Source organism: Chrysoperla carnea, chromosome 1 (assembly GCF_905475395.1).
Source record: "Chrysoperla carnea chromosome 1, inChrCarn1.1, whole genome shotgun sequence".
Taxonomy (NCBI): domain Eukaryota; kingdom Metazoa; phylum Arthropoda; class Insecta; order Neuroptera; family Chrysopidae; genus Chrysoperla; species Chrysoperla carnea.
Genome location: NC_058337.1, coordinates 1,888,528 through 1,911,864, shown reverse-complemented (window position 1 = coordinate 1,911,864; position 23,337 = coordinate 1,888,528). Strand labels below are relative to the sequence as shown.

Sequence of the window (23,337 nt, the reverse complement as noted above, 5' to 3'; positions counted from 1 at the left end):
TTTTCTCTTGGATGCCGTTATCAGAACTGGACTTAAATGAAATGGGACCACACGGGAAGCAACAGCTTTCAAATAGATAAAGAACTATCAAAATTGATTCATCCAGGCGAAAGTTCTGAGGTAACACATATAAAAAATAAAAAAAAAAATACAGTCGAATTGATAATCTCCTCCTTTTTTGTTTGAAGTCGGTTAGAAACAATTCATTAGATAATTAGATAACATTCAAATAAAAAACATAACAATTGAAGTTTTTCTACGTCATAAGAGCGCGGTTTTTTTGAATGATTAAAGAACCATTTGAAAAACAAAATCATATTTTTTACACAGATATCAAAAGCAATTCATCTTTTTGTAAATGTAATTTTAAATAAATAAAAAATCAAACATTTTTTTTAAGTTTTGAACCTAGATTTAAAATAACGTAAAAAACAAAACAATAATTTGAAGTTTAAAGTCTTCGTAAGTCATAACAGCGCGGTATTTTTGAATGATTAAAGAATCATTTGAAAGATGTCAGTAAAAATAAAATTATATTTTTTACACAGATATCAAAAGCAATTCATCTTTTAATAAATGTAATTTTAAATAAATAAAAAATCAAACATTTTTGTAAGTTTTAACATTAAATTTAAAATAACGTAAAAAACAAAACATTAATTTGAAGTTTAAAGTCTTCGTACGTCATCAAGAGCGCGGTATTTATGAATGATTGCAGAATCATTTGAAAGATGTCAGTGAAAATAATTTTACACAAAATATTAAAAATGATTTATCTATTTTAATAAAATATAATTTTAAATAATAAAAAAAAAACATACTTTTTTGTTCATATTTTCATTGCATTTATATCTTTATTATTTTCAAATAATATTGAATGCGCAGTTAGATAAGGATAACACATATAATATACACCCTTGTGTTAGTTGATATCTTTGTCAGGGGTCAGTTCTGGAATTGAACTTGCTTGCTCTGGTTGGGGTTTTCAGCTGTGTTACTCGCATAGCGCGTTAGCCACGCGGTTTTTAAACATATTCTTGTGTGTTCGCTGCAGACGGTTTTTTTTTCTTGTCGTGTTGTTGTGTTTCGTGAAAACGTGCTTTTTTGTTTATTGTTGTCGGAACGAATTCGCTTTTGTATATGTTTTGTTTGGGGCTTTTTTTTGTGCGTAAAACTTAATTAGGTAAGTTCGTTGCTTTTTGTTGAAATTGTTATGTTTTTTCTTGGAAATATTTTACAACAATGGATATTTATTGATGTATTGTTGTAACTTTTTTTCAAATTTCTGTAAAAAAAATTCATTTTTATTAGCCCAGAATTTTTCTGTGTTTTTATGAGGGTAACCGAGGGAACTCGTTGAAGAGATGCAGTTGTGTGGGCTTTTTTTAAAACAATTTCTGGTCTTACTTTTTAATATTTTTTATATAAGCATTGAAATTAAAATTTTCTGTAAATATTAAACTAAGCGAAAAATGATCTGATTATAAATTATAGTAAATTTTATTTTCTATAACTTTGCTATTTATAAAAATTGAAAATTTTCTTATATTAGCCAGACACTCATACATAAAGGGCTTTTCAAACTTTGTCGAATTTATGCCTAAACCGTTAGGTTTTCGAAGAATTGTTACGAATTAAAGTTGTTGATAATTTTATGACAAGCATTTTTGCTATTTAAATATTTGTGCCCTATCACTCTTTAGATTATTGACCGTTTATTCTGATGCACCCTGTATATTTCTATCTATTCATGGAAATCACTGACAAGGTTAAAAGTCTTATTACAAAGATATTGATAATTTTGTGAATTAATGAAAAATAATCAGCTAAAAAAAAAGATTTAAAACGTGCCACAGTTTTGATTGTTAAAATTATAGCTTTAGTTCTCATTTAAAAGAGAAAATTGTAATTCCCACTCACTGAGCTTTTGCGTTTCAAAGCGCGTATGACTCAGTTTTCGAAATAAATACAACGATTTTCGAAATAAATTTATATTAAGTAATTTTATTTAAAAAAACATATCAATATCAATATTTCAATTGCAACGCAATCATCGTCAGTAGCTAAATTTATTCAAACATTTTTTACAAAGTTTAAGTAGGGATGTACAAGCGCCAGGGTAGCTTTGGATTAAAGGTTTGATTTTTTTTTTTGTATATGAAGTTGGGCTAAGTCTAAATCAATTCTGAAAATTTTAGAGGAGGTTTAAATAAATAAAAGACCATCTACTTAAAACGGTAGATGGGTGATATATTTTTATAGATTTCCCCAAAACCGACCACTAAAAGTTTAAAAAAAAGTAAATTATTGAAAACAACAAAAAAAACCCATTGTGGCCGATTAATTAAGAATGAATGAGCACGGTAGTGGGGATACAAATTTAAAAAAATAAATTTTTCAATTTTGTTGATGAATTATGTTATAACTCGACTATGTAAGACAAAAAGTAAGAATAAAAATTTTCGATATCAGGAGTAATTTTCAAAATATTGAAAATTGTAAAATTTGTTTAATTATTTCGCTTTTGGATATTTCGGAATCGAAGACAGATATCGAAAAATTTTATTCCTTTCGTCTACGTTCATGAAGTTGTAAAAGAAATTCGTCAACCACAAGTCTACACTTACCTTGGTGCTCGTACTATCTTAAAAATACAATTTTCTCTTAAAGCTATAAAACTGTTACTTGAATCACTATGATTCTACCGTCCCTCATATTTTCTAATGAAAGTCAATCACACACAAAGATAATTTTAATTACGATAAAAATTTTATTGGAAATTTTTCAAAATTATTATTTTTAAATATGTTTTTGAGAATCGTGACACATACAAAATTTATTATGACACATAGAGTTCACCGTAGTCTAATAAAGCAGGCGCTAGTAAGAATTGAGTGCGCAAAATTCGTGGACCACATTTTGTTAATTGATTTGTGTTTAGAAAACCTTTTAGATTAATATTCCGGATGTTGCCAGAAACCTTATTGGTCCAATTTTTGTTTACCCCCTCTCCAGAAAAGTCAAATGTCAATTTTTTTGAACCAAATAAAGATTCGCGAGGTTTTCTGGGTAATTTTAAAAAGGCTTCTTGTGATTTCATAGTTTTTGAGTTATTATCAACAGAAAGGTTATTTTCAAAGGTGAAAATTAATCAGCGGGTAGCCCGTAATAGTAAACCTGCACTTACAAGGATTTCGAAATTTCGAATGCTATTTAACGATAGGTACAATATGGACTAGGTGTTCCAGGGTTTTTCCTGGCAGAAATATATTTTATATTTTTAATAATTACACGTATTTTGTACTTCCATGGAAATTAATTTGTGAGAGACCATTTTTTATTGCAAATTTTATCTATTTTCAGGAAAATTTAGTGTGACAGCTATCATCGTTGCAGAAAGGACTGTCACACCGATTTTTAATATACAAAGCCAATAAAATTTTAACCTTATCATGGAATTACTTTCTTTTTTTTTAAATTGTTCGTTTTGGGTTCTACTTTCGAAGTATTTCGGTGTGACAGTTCAAAGCTTCACCAAAATATCTATCACATCAGCAAAAATTAAAAATCCCGACAAAAAATATATCTACCAGGATTAATCCTGGCACACTTTGTCCATATTGTAAGTGCAATTTTTCTGTCATGGGCTCCAAGGGCTAATAGGTGTATTTTTTTTTGTAACCACTCGGTTATGTAAATTTGTGTTGTAAAAAAAATTAAAAATAATGTTTTTAAGAAATAAAAATTATAAATCTTAACAAAAGATGCTTATAAATCGGCTGAAAAAAGGGCTGCACATATAAAATCCTTGAAGATTACAAAAAAAAAAAAAAAAGGAATTTGAGGACAATAAATAAAATAAAACTTTGATTTAAAACGATATTAACAGGTATATAAAAATTAACATACAGGTAAAATAAATTGTAGCCAAAAAATATAAAATTGAAATGTAGCAGTGAGTGGAGCAATTGTGGCAATTGAAATTTTTGTAGCGTGCTTAGGGCATAAAAAGCGAGTTATGATATGAGTATGTGATCTGTCAATTGGTGACAGTTCAATGTATAATTTATACTTTAAAAAAATGAATTTACAAAACAGAATTTACACTTGTTATTATTAAGTTTTCTAATAAAAAGCCGTAGAATAATATAATTTAATGAAATACCATATAAAATGTAAGTAATTAATATCATACAGTATGTCAACAAATTTGACAAGCCCGTACTTTGATGTCACGTCCGTATAAAAATTTGAATTCCCGTTTTAGAAATTTTTAAATTCCCTCACTGAATTTGTACTTTTATTAATTAATTTTAAGTAATTAAAAAGATATTAATTACTAAAATAATGATTTAGTTGAAATGTCCAGTCAATAAAGTTACGGAAAAAAATATTTGAATCAAATTTAAATTTCATGAATATTCTCTATTATCATAGAAAACATTAATCAGTCTTCGAAATTTGGATGTATTTACTTACTACCAATAATTTTTATTTTGTCCAAAAAAAAAAAAAAGGTTTTGGTTCACTTGTTTTGATGAAATAAATAGGTTTCCAGTTATTTTTTTTTTTTTGTAACACAACTGTGACCCGTTCTATAGTCTATATCTCTATATTATAAACATAATATAAATTAAATGAATTGTTGATAGATCTATTGAGAAACCCCTGACGGATTTAGGGTTGTCTTTATATTAGGTAATATAATATATTATATAACAGGTACCCTCACAACTTTTCAATCGTGTCCATTCTACTTTACTTTAAATGTATCATAAAACTTTAATTATCTTTAAAAAAAAAACAATATTAAATTACAGTCTAAGACTTAATGGCGCCGCCGTTATATTCATTTAGACTCGAATCTTATCCTCCGATAAGTATGGGAAAATGAGACAAGAAGTACGCAAAAAAGTTTGATTTGCTTTAAAGATAAAACTTTTATCGATATTCTACTAGTTTTAAGCTTTAAAATCATACGAAAATTAAGAACTAAGCATTAAAGTAAAAAATTTTTTTTATATTAAAAACACTGACTTTGATAGCTAATTTCTGCTAAACCGTACATACAATCGATATGAATAATACACTGAAAATGAATTCTGTGTTTCTGAGAAAAGCTCAAACATACAAGCATATACATTTTAATTCTTTTATACGTAAATATAGGTTTTGATTTTCGATCATTCGAATAACCAGTACAACCATGGTAATAATTTTGAAGGCTAGGCAACTTATATTACATATATACAAAGTCATTGTATAACTAACCGAAAAAATGAATTTTTATTGAAACATTAAAATTAGATTAAGGATAACAAAAATACGCCAGTCAAATTCCTCATTAAAATCTTTTCTCTTTCAAAAAAGGGTTAAATAACTGAAAAAAGTTCGAAAATTTTGCATTTTTCCATGGATTACGGAGGTAGAACAACTTTTTTCTGCTTGCAAAGTATCCATCTTGTAAATCGTTAGAGATAGAACAAAAGTTTAAATGCAAAAATTATTCCTTATTAAAAAATTTAACAACTTTTATATGAATTTGAATCATTCTTTCGTATACTTCTCTGTTTACCCGCGACGGCGCAACTTAGGAAAAACTTTGGTGTCCATTTTCTCCAAAACTATAAAAAAAAGTGCGTTGAAAATTTTCAGGTTAACTTTAAAAAATACTTTCGAAAATAAGTTGGATACGCCTTTACAGGTAAAAGGGGATTTTTGTTATTAGCCTAGCTTGAATAGGTTTCAAGAATTTGGAGTTCTTATCACAGAATTAAGCACATTGACGATAGCTAGCGAAAAACTGACATCGTAGCTGAAAAGAATTGCCCAAAATTAGTGGATTACAAAAAAAGTTCCAATAAAATTGGACCAAATTTGTCTGTGTTATCCAAAAAATTAAATTTTTTCACTTTATGACGTCATCAGACTCCAAAAAATTTAATTTTGCTCTATCAAATCCAAATTTTACCCAATTTTGATAAACCAAGTATGTAATACTACTAAATTTCATACTTTTCAAATTTGTGATCAAAATTAACCTAGCTCAAATTATGATAATAATCAGGGCCGGATTAACAAGTAGGCAGAATAGGCAGTTGCCTGGGGCCCCCGATTTTAGGTGGCCCCCAAAAAATGAAAAAGCCTTCTAAAATTTTCTTACAAACATAAAATTCTAGAGAGTGAAAGGAAATATAATCAGAACTGAAAATAAATTTTACTCAAATAAATAAAACTCAATTGGCCGCATTCAAAAGGCGACGACCGACGAACTAGACAAAGTTCCTAAAAAGGACATTTCCGACTACTTTGACACAACTTATAGTCATTTGTATAAGATTCTAATGGAAGATCAATTAGCCGATGTATTTCCTAACACAGAAATAGCTCTTCGGATTTTTTTAACATTAATGATCACAAATTGTTCTGCCGAACGATCCTTCTCGCAATTAAAAAAAAAATCGAAGCTGCTGAAAGAGCTACAACGCGACAAGATCGATTCGAGATGTTAGGTATACTTTGCATTGAGTCAGATTAAGTTTGTATTTTTTAATCGAAAAAAGAAGGGAACGGACGTGAAAAAAGGGCCCCCAAGTTGATGGTTGCCTAGGGCCCCGTTGAGGATTAATCCGGCCCTGATAATAATATTAATATTGTAAATTAATTAGGGCCTTTACAAACTTTTTGTTTTATGTATAAAACATGCTCTAGTTACGGATCTGCTTATTTTACTGGCGTAAAATACGAGCAAGGATCAATAATAATTAATTTGATATTTTAAAAATAACATAATTTTTTTTTTCTTTACAGATAACACCGATTACCTTGTCCTGTTCTGTTTTTGTATGTGGCATGGAAAAAATAGATTTGGAGGCTGTTTGCTGGTGGAACATGCTATGATCTTTGACATAACTTTTAAAAATAATCTTTAATAAATTGTTGATAAAATTAATAAATAAAATAATTATTATTATTTAAAATTCAAACAGCCGAGAGAACAGTGAACTTTTTATTATTATGATAAAATAAAAAAAAAATCATTCCATAACTTTTTTCTAATAATTTTTATTTGAATAAATCCAAAATGTAAAAAATTCGATTCACAAAACGATTTCTTTTTGTATTTAAAAAATAAAAAAAAAATGTTTTTATTAAAGAATAAAAGATTTTTAAAAATTACATTTTGTTTGTTATAAATTCTGAGTGAATATTTATTTTGATTTTGAGAAGATGTTTTGGATTTGAGAGAGAAAAAAAAAACTATTTTTGTTAAAAAATTCCTGTTTTACTTTTTCGTGTCAAAATGTTATTCACGTATTTTTTAAAAACGATTTGTGTAGTTGTTGTTTTAATCATAATTGGTGTGTTTTGTGTTGAGAAGGACGATTATCAGAGCAGCAGCCATTTTAATAATAATAATCGGGGACAAGTAATTTTGGATAAACAAAGTGATTATGTTGGTGGAATTAGAAGTTCGGTTACAATTGAGGATTTATTACATAATACGTATTCGACAAAGATCTCAAATGATTTAGATGTAGATATATGTAAAGCAGGTAATTGATATTTTAATTTTTTTTTTTCATTTATTTACTAACATCAAATATTAAGGATGTATGAGCATGACAACAATGTTTGATTTAAAGGCTCAAAATTTGTTTGTAGGTAGTCTTTTACTCAAAGAATATGTGGTTAAAATTTCAGCTTAGGTATCGGTGCAAATTTTTAAGAAAAAAGTCATTAAAAATCGATATAAAATACATTGGCTCTTATGGAGGAATCTCAAAAAACGACATATTTTGGAAGTTTTTGATAATTTTCATTTGGAATGAATGAAAACAAATTTAAAAAAAACTTTTTAATAGAAAGTAAACATATTAGCAATGAATTAGAAAAGAAAAAAACTAAGTGTCACCGTCCATATAAGGGATGAAAGAGCAGGGTAGATTAAGGGTTGAAATTATTTTTATCTTATTTTCAACTTTGATGATGAATTTTGTTATACCTTCATGAATGTAGACGAAAAATAAGAATAAAATTTTTCGATATGTGTCTTGGTTTTCGAAATATCGAAAGCTAAATAATTAAACAAAATTTTCAATTTTCGATATTTTGAAAATTAAGCCAGATATCGAAAAATTTTATTCTTACTTTTCGTCTTATATCGTCAAGTAATAATATAAATTTATCATCAAAATTGAAAATATCTATTTTTAAATTTGTGCCCCCACTCCATGCTCATACATCCTTAATTCTTTTTTCATTTATTTAATTATTTATTTACTAACATCAAATACAGGGGGATACATGTATAACACTGAAATTAAAAATCAATGTTCCACATTGGTCGCTAATATGGTATAAAAATTTTTCGCACTCGCGTTGTGAGCATTTTGTTCACGCTCGATTTAAAATATAATTAACTATAATTTTCAAATTGGACACTGAAACAAAAATTAAAATAATGACAACCTCATCCCGAGGTTGGTCGTGTCATATTGAAATAAAATAAAAATACTTTCAAAACAATTTTCTAAACGATTGGAACAAGTACAGCTAAATATTTGTATTTACAATAGAATGGGATTGAATTGAAAATATGAATTCATTGATACAAAATCATTGAAGTTAAATAAACAAAATCATTACTTCTATGAATGAGATTGATTTTAGTTTAAAGTCATGCATTTTATTGATAATAAATAAAATTGTGCTTAGTTGGAAAATAAAATCGTGTAAATAAAGCGAATCGATGAATTAAAAGAAAATTTCTTTGCGTTTGCTTTAAATATAGGATTTGGTTATTACAAACACATAGCTGTCGTGTCTAGTCTATATGTGATTGTGTCAACTACATAAAGATTATTGTTACTAGCTTACGGTGAGTTTCAAATAAACTTATTGGTCATTTTTATAATATATTGCATATATGTGTAAATATGTACAACCATCAGTAGCACAGCCGGTACCGTAGTGTACTCAAGACACTAGAATCAATATCAATTGCAGAACTGTAAACTTATGATTTATTCTTATTAGGTAAAGTCTTCTTTAGAAAAGGAACTGTCAAAAAACTCACTAGCTTTAGCAGATGAGAAGAATAATAATGTAAAGAAGAATGAGCGCGAAAAGTAACCTTTGTAACTAATGCGGTTCGCCACCATTATTATTTTTTTTTTTGCAATAGCTTTTGACCTAATAGAGATTTTTGAAAAATCTAAAAACATCCAATTTGTAATTGAATTAATTATTTATATTTTAATTCAAAATTTTGCTATTCAAAAAGTCCACAAATATCTACAAAAATAAAAAAAAAATTGCATTCAAATAATTACGAAGCATAAACGATAGTTTAATTATAGTATGCAACTTGTAATACACATAAGTCGAACATGTTGTATGAAAAACTCAAATGATGTTTTTATTTATTTATTTATTTTTATATCGTGTTATACAAAGGTTACCTTTATGAATATTTTTACAATTCATTTGAACTGGATTAGTTTGGTTTATTTGTAATTTAAACTGGATATTTAGAATACTTAATTTTTGCGCAATAAGAATTAAATACTAACAAAAAAAAAGTCCAGAGTTGTTATCTCATTTTGAGCATAAAATTTTGAATAAAATTATTACTATTTTTTTATAATTCTCTTGCGTAAAATTTATTTTTTGATTTATGAATGTCTACGCCTGATTCTGAAACAAAGTAAACTTATAATTCCATAAAATGTGTTATTGTTTTTTCGTCTAATTTGAATTTTGATTAGTTAAGAGATTGATTTGATAATTAACATTATTGGATAGTTCAAAACAAAAAAAAAAACCCTTTTGTAACTAGCTGAACTAAAAGGTAGAAAACAATTTGGTAAAAAAAGCGTCGGGTGCTTTTTCAGATATTTTATAAAGACTTTACTTTTACCAATATCTGTCTATAAAATATTTACAATACTTGAAATTTATCACCCCACGCTTTTTAACGATAAAATGATTTTTTTTTGAATTTAAAGAAATTATTGACCACCATTTAGTTCAGCTAGTTACAAAAGTGTGTTTTTTAGTTTTTTAAACTATTATCTATTTTTAAGCTGATTTTCTGCATTGTCCTTTTTACTTGTTTGAGCAAATTTTTGTATAGTATTGACATAAAATTAATAGAACCGTAGGAAACTAAAAGCCATGTCTATATTTGTATTGTGTGTTTTTTTTATTAATAACGCCACAGGAGAAAGTACGGCTTTTTTATTTTGATAGAAACAACAAAAGAAATACATACGCTTTTATTAATTTTCTACGTTTTCATAATTTCCACCCTTGCATTTGTGTCATTTAATACGACACAAATATGAATATACAAAAGATTTATAAAAATAATATAGTGTAGGTCATCTATGACATCACTGTATTGAAGAAAAAATATAATATCAACCGATATAAGGTTGTCTCAACCTCATCGCGAGATCAAATATGGCGAATGGTGAAACGAATGTGATACAACTACCGGGGGTTGAATGGTGAAGGGTTGAATCAACTAGGATTGAGTAGTGAAGTTGACACAAACGCATGAGTTGTTTGTATGAAAGTAACATACTGTCTATAAAATTTCAAATATTTTTGTTTAGAAATGCAAAATAGTTCTAAACAATCTTTTTTTGATTGGTTCTACCACTTATAAATATTTTAACAAAATACCGATGTGATTGTCGCAACCACATGAACAGGTTCATTATACCATATGTATATATGAAATATACATAGTATATTAAGTTTAGTCCCAAGTTTGTAACGCTTAAAAATAATGATGCCAGAAAAAAAATTTTGTCATAGGTGTTCATAAAATCACCTAATTAGTCCATTTCTGGTTGTCCGTCCGCCCGTCTGTGGACAAGATAACTCAAAAATGAAAAAAGATATCGAGCTGAAATTTTAACAGCGTACTCAGGACGTAAAAAGTAAGGTCAAGTTCGTAAATGAGCATCATAGGTCAATTGGGTCTTGGGTCCGTAGGACCCATCTTGTAAACCGTTAGAGATAGAACAAAAGTTTAAATGTAAAAAATTTTATAAAAAATTAAACAACTTTGTCATCAATTAAATGCCTGACTTTAAACTAAAATCAATTTCTTTCATAGAAGTAATGATTTTGTTTATTTAACTTCAATGATTTTGTATCAATGAAATCATATTTTAAATTCAATCCCATTCTATTGTTAATACAAATATTTAGCTGTACTTGTTCTAATCGATAGTTAATTGTTTAAAAGTATTTTATTTCAATATGGAACGGTCAACTTCGGGATGAGGTTGTTATTAAATTAATTTTTTTCCCAGTTGAGCCTGCATACAAAAATCGCTTTTGTTTTGGACATGCTATAAACATACCGCTCACTATTGCAATGTGATATATTATTAGTTTATAAAATGGACATAGACACACACAAGGGTAAAATGTTATTGAATTATTTAAATGGAAATAGGGGGTGATGTTTGGGGGTGTTATATCACATTCAATAACAAAAAAAATTGATGTCAATGTCTCCATACATGGCGAACTCCATATACATGAATCAAAGTTTTAATTGAATTAGCTTTTGAGTATACAACTTCGCTCGTGATAATGATTCATTTCAATAGATTTCATAAATGATTCTTTTTGTGAATCATTGATTCATTTAAAGAACCTTCCTTAATCTCACTTATCCCTTCTCTAAACTACACATTACCTTTACATGTTACCTTTTAATTCATTTGTTCTCAATTAGCCCGCTCCCTAAACATCAATTTTACTTCCTCCCTCTTGGAAAATAACACTACGCTCTCTCAAAGAATGGAATAAAAAACTGAGACAGTAAACTTTTTGTTTTAAACTTTGAGCACAATTTTTACATTTCTTCAAAATTGTCCCAATTTCATATAAAATTCCAACCTTCACTTTAACTCTTCAGGGAATGAATTTCCAAAAATTCCTTTCTTTGTACACACTAATGTCATTCAAGGAACGTTTGTGCAAAATTTCATGCTTCTAAACCCAGCGGTTTCAGCTGAGTGTTGATCGATCAGTCAGTGAATCAGTCAGACAACCAACAAGTTTCATATTTTATTGATATACCAGCTCGACCCATAAAAATTTCACAATGCGATACCCGTGGCTAAAAGCAGGCAAAAGAAATAACATAGATATACAAAATATCAATAGTAATTAAGTTTATTTTTATTTATAGGCAAATTTATTACAGATATGATATACAAATTACATAATAAGAAAAAAAATTAAATTTTATAATTATTTCTCTGGCCTGTGTTTCCTAAGCGGTACATTTTAAGACCGTGAGTCTTTTTTTATCCAGAAGAGTCAGCACGATAAGCTTGAAAATGAGTTTTGTTTGACAAAACTTTTCATTTAACGGTTTGGTGTCGAGATATTAAGGTCATATATATACAGGTTAAAATCATGTTTAATTTTTTTGTGTGTATCGAGAAATATTCAAATTTTGTTGCGGAGAAAATCTTGAACATTATTAGTTTTGGAAGAAAGTTTTTGAGTGAAATATTGTTTTTTGTTTTTTGTTTTGTTATCAAAGTTCAATAGATTTCATTATAACATGCACAGACAGTTTAAGAATGTTTTATCATTTTATACTTAAGGTATTTCTTACGTTATCAAAGACTAGGTTATATCTTAGAACCAGAAAACATATAGTTCTAAACTACAGTAAACTTGTCGCCCAATTGGTTGAGGCGTAATCAATTCCGTTCGCGGTAGCCTAAGGTAGCGGGTTCGATTCCCGCCGTCACTGAAAAATTTTTTTATTAATAGTTGTGATAGGCTGGTGTAATGCATGGTATATGCATGAAAGACGTGCACTCAGCCTCTGAAAATAATTGAGGAGCTGATAAATGAAATTGTCAGCGGGAAAGGTTATAAAACATATGGTATGGTATCACAATGGGCTCTATAGCCTAAGTCTGACTTTCGTGGACAGCCAATATAAACTAACCGTACCTAACCTTTCAGTAAATTTGTCAACGCTTCAACGAATGCAAAACTATTTTTAGTTGTAAGTCGATAGAATTACCTTAAGACGTAAATGTGGAACTGTATAAAGATGTATTAATTAATTAATTTGGATACAAGATTTTAAACTATACAAGAACCATTAAACACACAAAAAAAGTTTATTGTTTTACATATTAAGGTCTGTTTTCGCTTTTCTTAATTTTAAATCGTAAGTAAGAACAAGGATCATCATTCCACTTAAGATTGCTCGAATATATAAGCAAGGTATAGATAAACATTTGAATTTTTTTAAACTAAAGTTGCTTATCGCATCAGAAAAATAGTGTAACAAAAAAGCGACATCTATGTAATAATAATTAAAACTATATAATTAAGTAATTGATTCTGATCTTTGGTAATTTTTGATTATTCTGTTCATAGATGGTGTTTGGTATAAAATTTTAAAATGATAAATTTTAATGATTTTGTATCTTTGAAATTTTCAACAGTTGTTTATCATCAACATTTTAGGGTGAACAGGGGATAATTGGGGGTTTTAATTGAGTACATTTTTGTTTCATTCAATCAAATGAAAAAGAATCCATCTGGTAAATTGTGGAGATAAAGCAGTTGTTCCACCTTCTATCTATTAAAATATAAAAAAATATAAATATTAAAACTTCTAGATTCTAGATTCTGTTAGTGCATGGGGTTATTCTGTGAATTTGATTTCATTTCGGGTCAATTGGTAAGAATCCTACCTTTCTAACATTTTCCTCGTGTTTTTAAAGCGATTCCGCGTTGAATTCTGAAAACCGCATCTTTCTAGCTTGTCCAGAAACCCCTTAACTTCCAATAGCTGGCTATATTGTATTTTAGATTACAGTGTAGGTAATGTCCGAATAACCTTAAAAATATAATTATCTACTCAAAGTCAAAGTCAAAACGATCCGTGCATATAACAAACACCAGAACACACATATTACAATTTAAAATGGGCTGGGCTGGGTTGGTTGTAAAGTTTTGTGTGTATGTAAAGTGTCAGTAATTAATTGCAACGCTTACATAATATAATGTAAATAAAAAAAAAAGCATAACATCAGCAAAGCTTGCTTGTATATCTACCTCTACCTACCGAAAAAGCTGCTCGCATAATCAGTGTGTATAAAATATACATACACTGCTTTATGTACCCGGTGTGTTAGGAAACCGTACACCCCTCGAACACTGAAGTTACGAAAAAAATTTTGACTTAGAACACAAATAACTTTCTGCTATCAATCGTAGCGTGTACTTTGTCAAGTCCAACGACATCAAAATCATCAAATTTGAATGAAAAGAACGCAAGATATAGGCCAAAACGTAAAAAAAGTCAATTTCCAAAATGGCAGCGAAAGGGTTGATTACCCGAATACGCAAAATCAGATTTAAGGTCTCCAAACAATCCCTTATAGAATGAATAAATAAAAAAATCTAGTGTCAAAACTTTTGGGCCAATCCGTAAATGCACTGAAGTATTTAGTTGACAGTTAATATGTCAAACGCTGGGCATATTTCCCGTCATGCATTGCAGGATTAGAATACCCACCCGGCTTTTATATTATCGTAACTACCCTGTAAAGATTTTCAGAAATACCCTGTTTATATATGTATGTGTATGAAAGCTTTTCTAAAATTTAAACGTTTAATTAAATTGTGAAACAAACATATTTAGCAACAAAAAAAAAAAAAACATACATACAAAACATTCATTCATTACTATGGTACCACCGTATGACTGGTGAGAGTTACTGACTACTGACTACTGAACACTGACTTACTACTGGGCGGGTGTTATGTTGGAATGAACCTGGACAGTGCTTATAAAAAATTTATATCTATTTAGACAGTCGCTATCTACCTACAGGACTTATTATATAAATACTATGTGGAACAAGAGATATACGGCCGGGACTCATTGGATTATGTTTTTTTGTAAATTTTAAACTAGAATTCTGAACATTTTAAACAAGAATGATTATACTACGCGGATTCTGTCCCGTATTTCGAAAATTTTAGTATTTTTCCCAGTAACTAGAAACTACCAATACCTTGATGATATAACTGTGTAAATGTAAAAGTGAAAATCTTGGACGATTGCAGTATCTGTCTTATTCGACATCGGATTCGTAATCAGTGATCAAACATTCTTCCTAGAGCACAAATTGGACAATAAATACTTAGTTTGCCGTTTTTTTTGGCAATTAGTGGACTTTCCAGTAAAAAATGGCACGATTTTCAGAATAGGTGAAAGAATCTGTGTAATCTGACATTGGATGTGTATTCAGCGACCAAAAATATTTACCAGACGCCAATTTCAAAGCAAAATAAGAAGCAATTAAATAAAATTCAGTAATCAGTGATCGAGCATTCTTCCTAGAGCACAAATTGGACAATTAATACTGAGTTTGCCGTTTTTTTGGCAAGTAGTGCACGATTTTCGGAATACGTGAAAGAATCTGTGTAATCTGACATCGGACTCGATTCTAAGCCAATTTTACAGATTTCTGTAAAAATAGTCAACATAAATTATTTCAAGGCCATCTTCTCTGAGATACTCAATGAATAATTACTATTATACATTTAAAAAAATGGAAAACCATACATATATTTTACCTGTGTAAAACAATCCCCGCCTTTATTTCGAGTGTTATAGAAAGATAAGCGAGAGGAATTTTTATCAATCTTTACTTTAAACCCCAGCGAAGCGGATGGGTATCACTCTAGTACAATATATAACTTCATTTAAAACAATTTTACATTTCTATCCATGTGTGTATCTAATTTTATGCATGAAAATCACATACTGTGTATGCTTGTGGGATTGATATTGGGTAGTAGTTACAGTTGCTGTTTTATTTTTTTTTGGGGGGATTTTTACATTAAATTACACGACTAGAGTGGTTTGAGTTTGGGTAGATATAAATGTAGCCAAAACATTTTTGCAGACATGTGGAAAAAAAAATGATATTGCAAACAAAAAATTTTAATTAACGATAGTAAAATTTATAACTGAAAGTGAAATAACCATTCGCTTTAGCCAGACATTTTTGTGGGCAATTGTTAATCCAATAAATAAAAATGGGAAAACGTCTAAAGTTGATGTATGTGTTACTTAGCGACTTTTTGATACTTATTTATTGTACTCAAAAATAGCATTTTAGTACATTTTTGTATCATTACATGTGAAATATACAAAATTAAAAAACCCCCGACCAATTTTACAGGTACTTGAAACATATCTAAGAACACACTCTGCGTTAAATTACGTTTTTCCTTAAATTCTTCTCCAAGCTGAACAGATTTTGAAGATTATCGCCTATTTTTTTTAGTTGTTTCGGGTACGAAACCCTTATTTCGCACTTGAAACATAGCAAAGAACACTCTCCATTAAACACCCTTTCAAACGAAAGCAATAAAATCAAAATCGTTTCATTCGTTTAGACACTACGATGCCACAGGCAGACAGACATGTACACATACAAAGCGGTCAGACTTATAAAACCTCTTTTTTGGTTCGAGGGTTAAAAATGGTTTTGAAGTTCCTATCTTGTATCCTGTAATAATAATTTCTATACAACTATTTTGTAATCCAAAATAATGGTAGTGTCAGTCACGGTTTATTTTTCTAATAAATCTGATTCTAAAATGCTAAGGTTCTTTATTTTAACTATTTTCCAAAAATTTGTTTTATGTAATTTGGCCTCAGATACAATTTAAAATCATAAAAATTTTGCAAAGCGGAAGATATACGAAAAACACTCTCGAACGTGACTTCCTTTCGCTTGTAGTGTCAGTCCCATAAGGAATCACCCAATTAATAGTTTTATATAAATAGTTCCTTCTGTTCATTATCTCTCCTTATCTGATTTGCTTTTTTTTGAATAAGCGATGTGTATGGTTGATTTTTCAACAGGTTTAAATTTAAGTTATTTGATCGTCTGTCTTTCGTATCAAGTTATTATTACTTAAAACAAAGAATAAAGTATAAAGTATTTATAAAACAATTTTTGGAATTTCCAATATATATGTCAATATTATTAAATTTATTTTATAAAACTTTGATGCAGCAGTCAATATATTGTAAGATTCTTTGATTATATTACATTTTATATTTACATTATATGTATGATATTATTGAATGAAAACCTAATAGTATTCATGTTAGTACAATTAAAGATGTTACAAATAAAAGAAAATGAAAGAAATCGCTCGCATTTTGTTAAAACCTTTATGGAATGTTTTTCTTAGATGTCAAATATCATAAGTAAGGCTTGAGTTTGTGGTGCAAATGTTTCTATTTGTTAATAAACAATAAATTATTAATTCAATGAAATGGTTAATGTTAAAATTGACTTACAAAATTAATAAATAGGCAACTTGTTTGACGTAAATGTTATACATGTATAATAGTTTTCAATTATTTGACAAACACTAAACATTTACGTTATACAAGTTGCCTAGTTACTAATTTTTTAAGTGAATTTAACATTGATCGTTTCATTGAATTAAAAATTTATTGTTTATTAATAAATAGAAACATTTCGATCCCTAATTCATGCGTTACAAATGATATTTGACAGCTAAGAAATACATTCCATGAGGTTTTAGCAAAATACGAGCGATTTCTTTCGTTTTCCTTTATTAGTCGATTTTTGTAGCGTCTTTTACTGTACTATAAATATAATACTTACTTTATACTTACACACTTTTATATAAAGGAAAGAAATGGGAACCAGGTTTTATTGAATAATCAAATTATGATGAGCACACTTAAGTTAATTGGACAGTACACTGAAATTTTGCAGAACACTTGATGTACGAGCACCAATTAAAAAGCTTGATTTTTTTATATAAAGTTGGACTCAGTCTTAATCAAGTCTGGAAATTTTAGAGGGAGTTTTCCGATTATTTAAATAAATTAATGAATTCAACAGTAAGCATATTTAACATTAGTTTTATGGGAAAACAGTAGATGAATGATATGTTTTCATAGATTTCTTCAAAACTATAATATCGTTATTTTTTTACTTTTTAGTGCATATTTATTTGCTTTGGAAAAAAATTTCTTTTTAAGTCGGTTTTCTTTTTGTTAAAAGTTTTTTTTATTTTGTGATTTTTAGTGAATACACTAACTAATTGATACTAAAAAAAGAATCATCAAAATCGGTTGGCTTGATATTGAGTTATTCGTCCTCTTGTCATTCATACTTAATGCAAATTTAAGACTTTTATGATTTTCTCATGGATGCCGTTGTCAGAATTAGACCAAAATGAAATGGGACCACACGGGAAGCACCAGCTTTCAAACAGATAAAGAATCATCAAAATCGGTTCACCCAGTCAAAAGTTCTGAAGTAACAAACATAAAAAAAAAAAAATACAGTCGAATTGATAACCTCCTCCGTTTTTGTTTGAAGTCGGTTAAAAATAATGGTACCAACAATTTCAAACCTAAGTCTAAAATTGCCATGGTAGTCGTACTATCTTAGGTTACTGATTTTCAATGTTCATAAAGGTCTTAGGAAGACGTAGAAAAAACAATTTTTAAACTTGCTGCTATCCGATAGATTTTCAACATTTTACATTATTTTCCGGTTTTTTTTACGTAAAGCATGTGTTGTATACTCAGCACCGGCAATTGACCATTTACATCCATGAGTAGGGTTGATACCTTATATTGTTTGCAAGAAAATATATAGTACGCAAATCAAGTGAATATTATCACATTGATATAAAGTGATGGGTGTTGGGTGTTGAAATTAGGGAAGAAAAGGGACTCCAACGATTCAATGAATGTAGTTTTCTGGAATATGTGTACTACTATATCGTTAAAATACAGGATGTTTGAATGTATGCGTTTCAAATCTGGAAATAGTTAAAATAAAGACTTATAATACTTCGAATTATCTTTTTTTATTATTCCATTTCATAACCTCTACATAATTTTAAAACAATTTATTTTTTAAAGTTAGTTAAAAGTATTTTAATTACGTGATTATTGAACGATATGTTTGAGAGTGAAAATATTAAAGCAGAGAAATAATCGATAAATAATTAAATCCATTTTAACTAATTTCACCATATTTCTATCATAAGTTTTTTTTTAATTTACTGAGTACGCCTTATATTAAACTAACGAGAGTACACGAACAGGCCCAAAAATTTGCGAAGCTAATATTTTCTTGGTTACATTTTTACTCTCGTGATGAGAGAAATTCTCACAATTTCTGAAGGACTTAAAAATTTTAAAAAGTGTTGATTGGGTTGAAAAAATTGGAAAAGTTCATAATTCGAAAATAGATAAAATTATATGAAAGAGGAGAGAGAGAGGAGAGAGAGAGGAGAGAGAGAGGAGAGAGAGAGGAGAGAGTGTGGGGGGGGAGGGAAAGAGAGGGAGGAGAGAGAGAGAGAGAGAGGCAGAGAGAGAGAGAGAGAGAGAGAGAGAGTTTGTAAACTCCCTAACTGTAGCAAATTTAGTCTGATTTGAATAAAATTTGGTATCAAGAATGGGTTTGAAGGGTTTTGGTACTTTAAAAGGTCAATTTCGTTAATGGAAAAAAAATCGACAGATAAACAAGGGGTGGGAGTGTTTAAAGTACAAAACTTTGTATTTTTTGATCATTTCCAAGCAAAAAAAAGTACTCTTGTGATTTTTCTCCAGGCTTTTAGCTATATCGAAATCAAAATTTTTGAAAAATAAAAAAAGCATTTATATGATTTTAAGATAAATATGTTTTTTTTCAATTTGAGATAATTTGCTTAACTAACGCAGCTCCTTCACTACGAATTTGTTTTATGTTTTAAATCGAACGCGAGTGCTGATGGGTTAATTTTGATCGCATAATAAACTGTTTGTAGAGTAGAGTAGATAGATATATATATATCTTAGTAACTGACAAATAATAACAAAAGGCTTGCTTACTAGAGAAAATGCTGACTGACGGTAGTAATGGATGCTAGATTCTACATGCTTGATGCTAGATGCTAGCAGTAATAGTTATATAATGTTTATGCTACGCTAGCTGCTAGTTTGACTATACCTAATATTGTTAAAATGAAAATTGGTATTATGATTTTCATCCTTTGATTGATTTTATATCAACATTTTCACAATAGCTATTATGTTGTATATACTACCAGGCCTACTACACAGATACCTACCTACATTATATTTTAATATAATAGGCTGTATTTATTTGTAGCAAAACGATTTGCACGCTAACTTATTCCAAAGAGAAATGTGGCCAAATAAAAATTGAGATGGTACTGCATAATGATTCTTAATCATGAGTATGGGTATGGGTATGGAGGTTAGCGGGCCATGCTCGAGCATCGCGCTTCGAAGTAATGGTCCAGAGCACCTAGCCAAATAGACCCTTGTACTCGATCCCCGCTACGCTTTTCAATGGCTATTATAACCAACTGATGTACTGAAACCCAGGATTTGCCTAGCGCTGAGTTTGCAGTTCGACTATGGCCGGACCAAACCATTTCCTTTGCTGCTGTATGAGCGTCGGGCAGTAACAGCGAAAGTGGATCGATGTTTCTTCTGAATTTTCTCCGCATCTGTCACACGCGGGAGATTGTCTTTTTCCAATCTGATGTTGGAACTTGTTCAGGTTATCATGCCCTGTGAGTAACTCTACGATGACTCTAATATCAGCTCTGTTTAGTTTCAAGATCTCCTCGGCTCTGTTACCGAGCGAGTTTCCTTTACCCAACAGGCTTTTATCGATTCGCTCTCTCTCGTAGCTGGTCCATACCTTTAATTGTTGGTTTTTCAGATTACCTCTTAATCTGTTAAGACTTCCTTGGTATGGCATCCTCGCAAGCTTTTCTTGAGTGGCAGCCATGGTGGTTTTTTTCAGTGAAGGACAATTATTAACAGTCCATATTGTATTCAGTAATATTGTTGACAATTTTAACGTGTAGATAGATATTCCGTAATTATTTGCACGTTAGCGTTTAAACAGACACAGTCGGTCATATTGTTATTTATATTTGAATAAAAAAAAAATGTTTATGTATATTTTTTTCCTGATATGATGCTTTTCAATTTGATCCCTAATTTTATGAAGCTTTCGTCACTGTTCAACAAAAGAAAGGAAAGTATTAAAAAAAAAAAAAATATAAAGCTTAAAATTTTGTGATATATTTTTTTTTCTATAAAGATCGACAAGCAGACCTTTAATATCTTCAAGTAAAAAATTGATTCACCATTTTTTTAAACGTCTATACAATAGTTAAGAGACTTTTGATTTTTTCTAACTTGACCTCAGTTTTAAGGTCCTGAGTACGCTATAAAAATTTCATCTTGATATCTCTTTTCGTTTTTGAGTTATCGTGTCCACAGACGGACGGACGGACGGACAACCGGAAATGGACTAATTAGGTGATTCTATGAACACCTATGACAAATTTTTTTTCGTAGCTCGAATATTTTTAGGCGTTACAAACTTTGGACTAAACTTAATATACCATGTATATTTCATATATACATGGTATAATAAATCATGAAATTTGAAAAAAGTTAAAATTTATGTAAAAATATATTTAAATATCATTATAAGTCATAAAAGCACATTTTTATTTTAAAATATTAAAATTAAAAATCGTAATTTTTAAACTGTATATCACGTGACCTAAAACGCGGCCAAGCCCGGCTGTGATGTCATATCGGTATGAGTCATAGACCTTCAGTTAGTTCAGTGTAGACACCCAGCTGTCCATAGATAATATATCCATAGATAATAAGTACTTATATTTATTATAATCAGATGTCTATATCAAACTTATTTGTGTTATTTCGTATAGTGATACCCATATTACGTCATCAAATTGGATGCCCGCGTTTTTGACAGTTTTAAAAAGGTTTAAAAAAATTAATTTTTTGGTCAGAAAGCGTGTGTATTTTTCCAAAATACATAAGAAAAATCAACATTTTGAGGCACTTTAGCAAAAATAGTAGAATACTTTATTTGTTTTATGAAATTTGACTCCAGGTAAAATTTAAAATCAAAAATCATGCATAAAAACATTCTCGAACCCGATCAAATTTTTTCATTTTTCGAATGATAACAGCCCTTCGTGCGCATAGATGTCGTGTGTGACGTGTTTATAAATTTTTTTGGGTTATCATCTTTTTTTTATAGCTGATAAAGCATAGAAATGTAATATCGGTTCAGTTTATTAAATAATGTTTATTCTCTTGAATGAAGGGTTCAATATTTTTTAAGGATATCCTTAACCTTTTTAAGTTGAGGGAGGAAAAATCCGGTTGTGTTTATTTAAATCGGTTTTTTTTGTACTAGAAATTTTCAGTTTAAACAGCTTGTACGTTTATTTATCTATCGTGTTTTTTCCTAAGCGGTACATTTTTAGACCGTGAGTATATTATTCGTCAAACCTAGACATATAGTAAGCTTGAAAATGATGGGTTAATCATGGAATTTGATATTGAAGATGATTAGGATAGGATAGAAAAAACTTGCTAGAGCTTTAATATACTAGAGTGATACCCATCCGCTTCACTGGGTTAAAAAGTATAGATTGATAAAGATTTCTCTCGCTTATCCCCTATCTATAACACTCGAAATAATGGTAAGGATTGTTTTATACAGGTAAAATATATGTATGGTTTTCTATTTTTTTTAAATGTATAATAGTAATTATTCATTGAGTATATTAGAAAAGATGGCCGTGAAATATTTTATATCGACTATTTTTACAGAAATCTGCAATTTATAGTAACATCAAATGACTACTTTTACAGAAATCTGTAATTTATGGTAATGCCAAATTTCAAATTAAATTAAATTTTTGTATTAAAAAAAATATATATATCTGTATAAATTATAGTTCATGTATTATTCTGATATATCAGCTATATTGCTGCACAGTTTCATTAAAAACCATTCGCTAGTTTAAGCATGAAAACGTAACAAACAAACAAACAAACATGCTTACTTTGGCATTTATAATATAATAGAGATAAGATTAATTAGTATCAAGTTTTTGATTCATAGAAATTACAGTGAAGAGTCTGTTTGCGGCCAATTTACGAGGAATGTTTAAAATTTGATAAAAATATAATTTATATAAAATTTTTCGATCACTAATAAATAATGCTTTCTTTTAGAAATCGTGAAATTAACAAAAAATTTTTAATTTATATTTTGAAAAATAAAAATTACCACCAGATGTTCAAAATTAAATATTGTAGCTGAATTTATAGCTAACAAAAGGTTAAAACTAAATGACCCCAATAGATTAATTAATTAAATAGTTTAATTAATATAA

The 23,337-nt window shown here is 29.0% G+C and overlaps 1 protein-coding gene across 1 annotated transcript in view; it reads left to right on the top strand.

Annotated features, from left to right (window-relative positions):
• The first annotated feature begins 7,256 nt into the window (after positions 1-7,256).
• Positions 7,257-23,337, top strand: part of LOC123290459 (tolloid-like protein 1) — a 78,593-nt gene continuing 62,512 nt past the window's right edge. Inside the window, exon 1 of the mRNA XM_044870661.1 lies at positions 7,257-7,556. Within this exon, the coding sequence (XP_044726596.1) occupies positions 7,304-7,556 (253 nt within the window). The 5' untranslated portion in view covers positions 7,257-7,303. The remainder of the gene's footprint in view (positions 7,557-23,337) is intronic.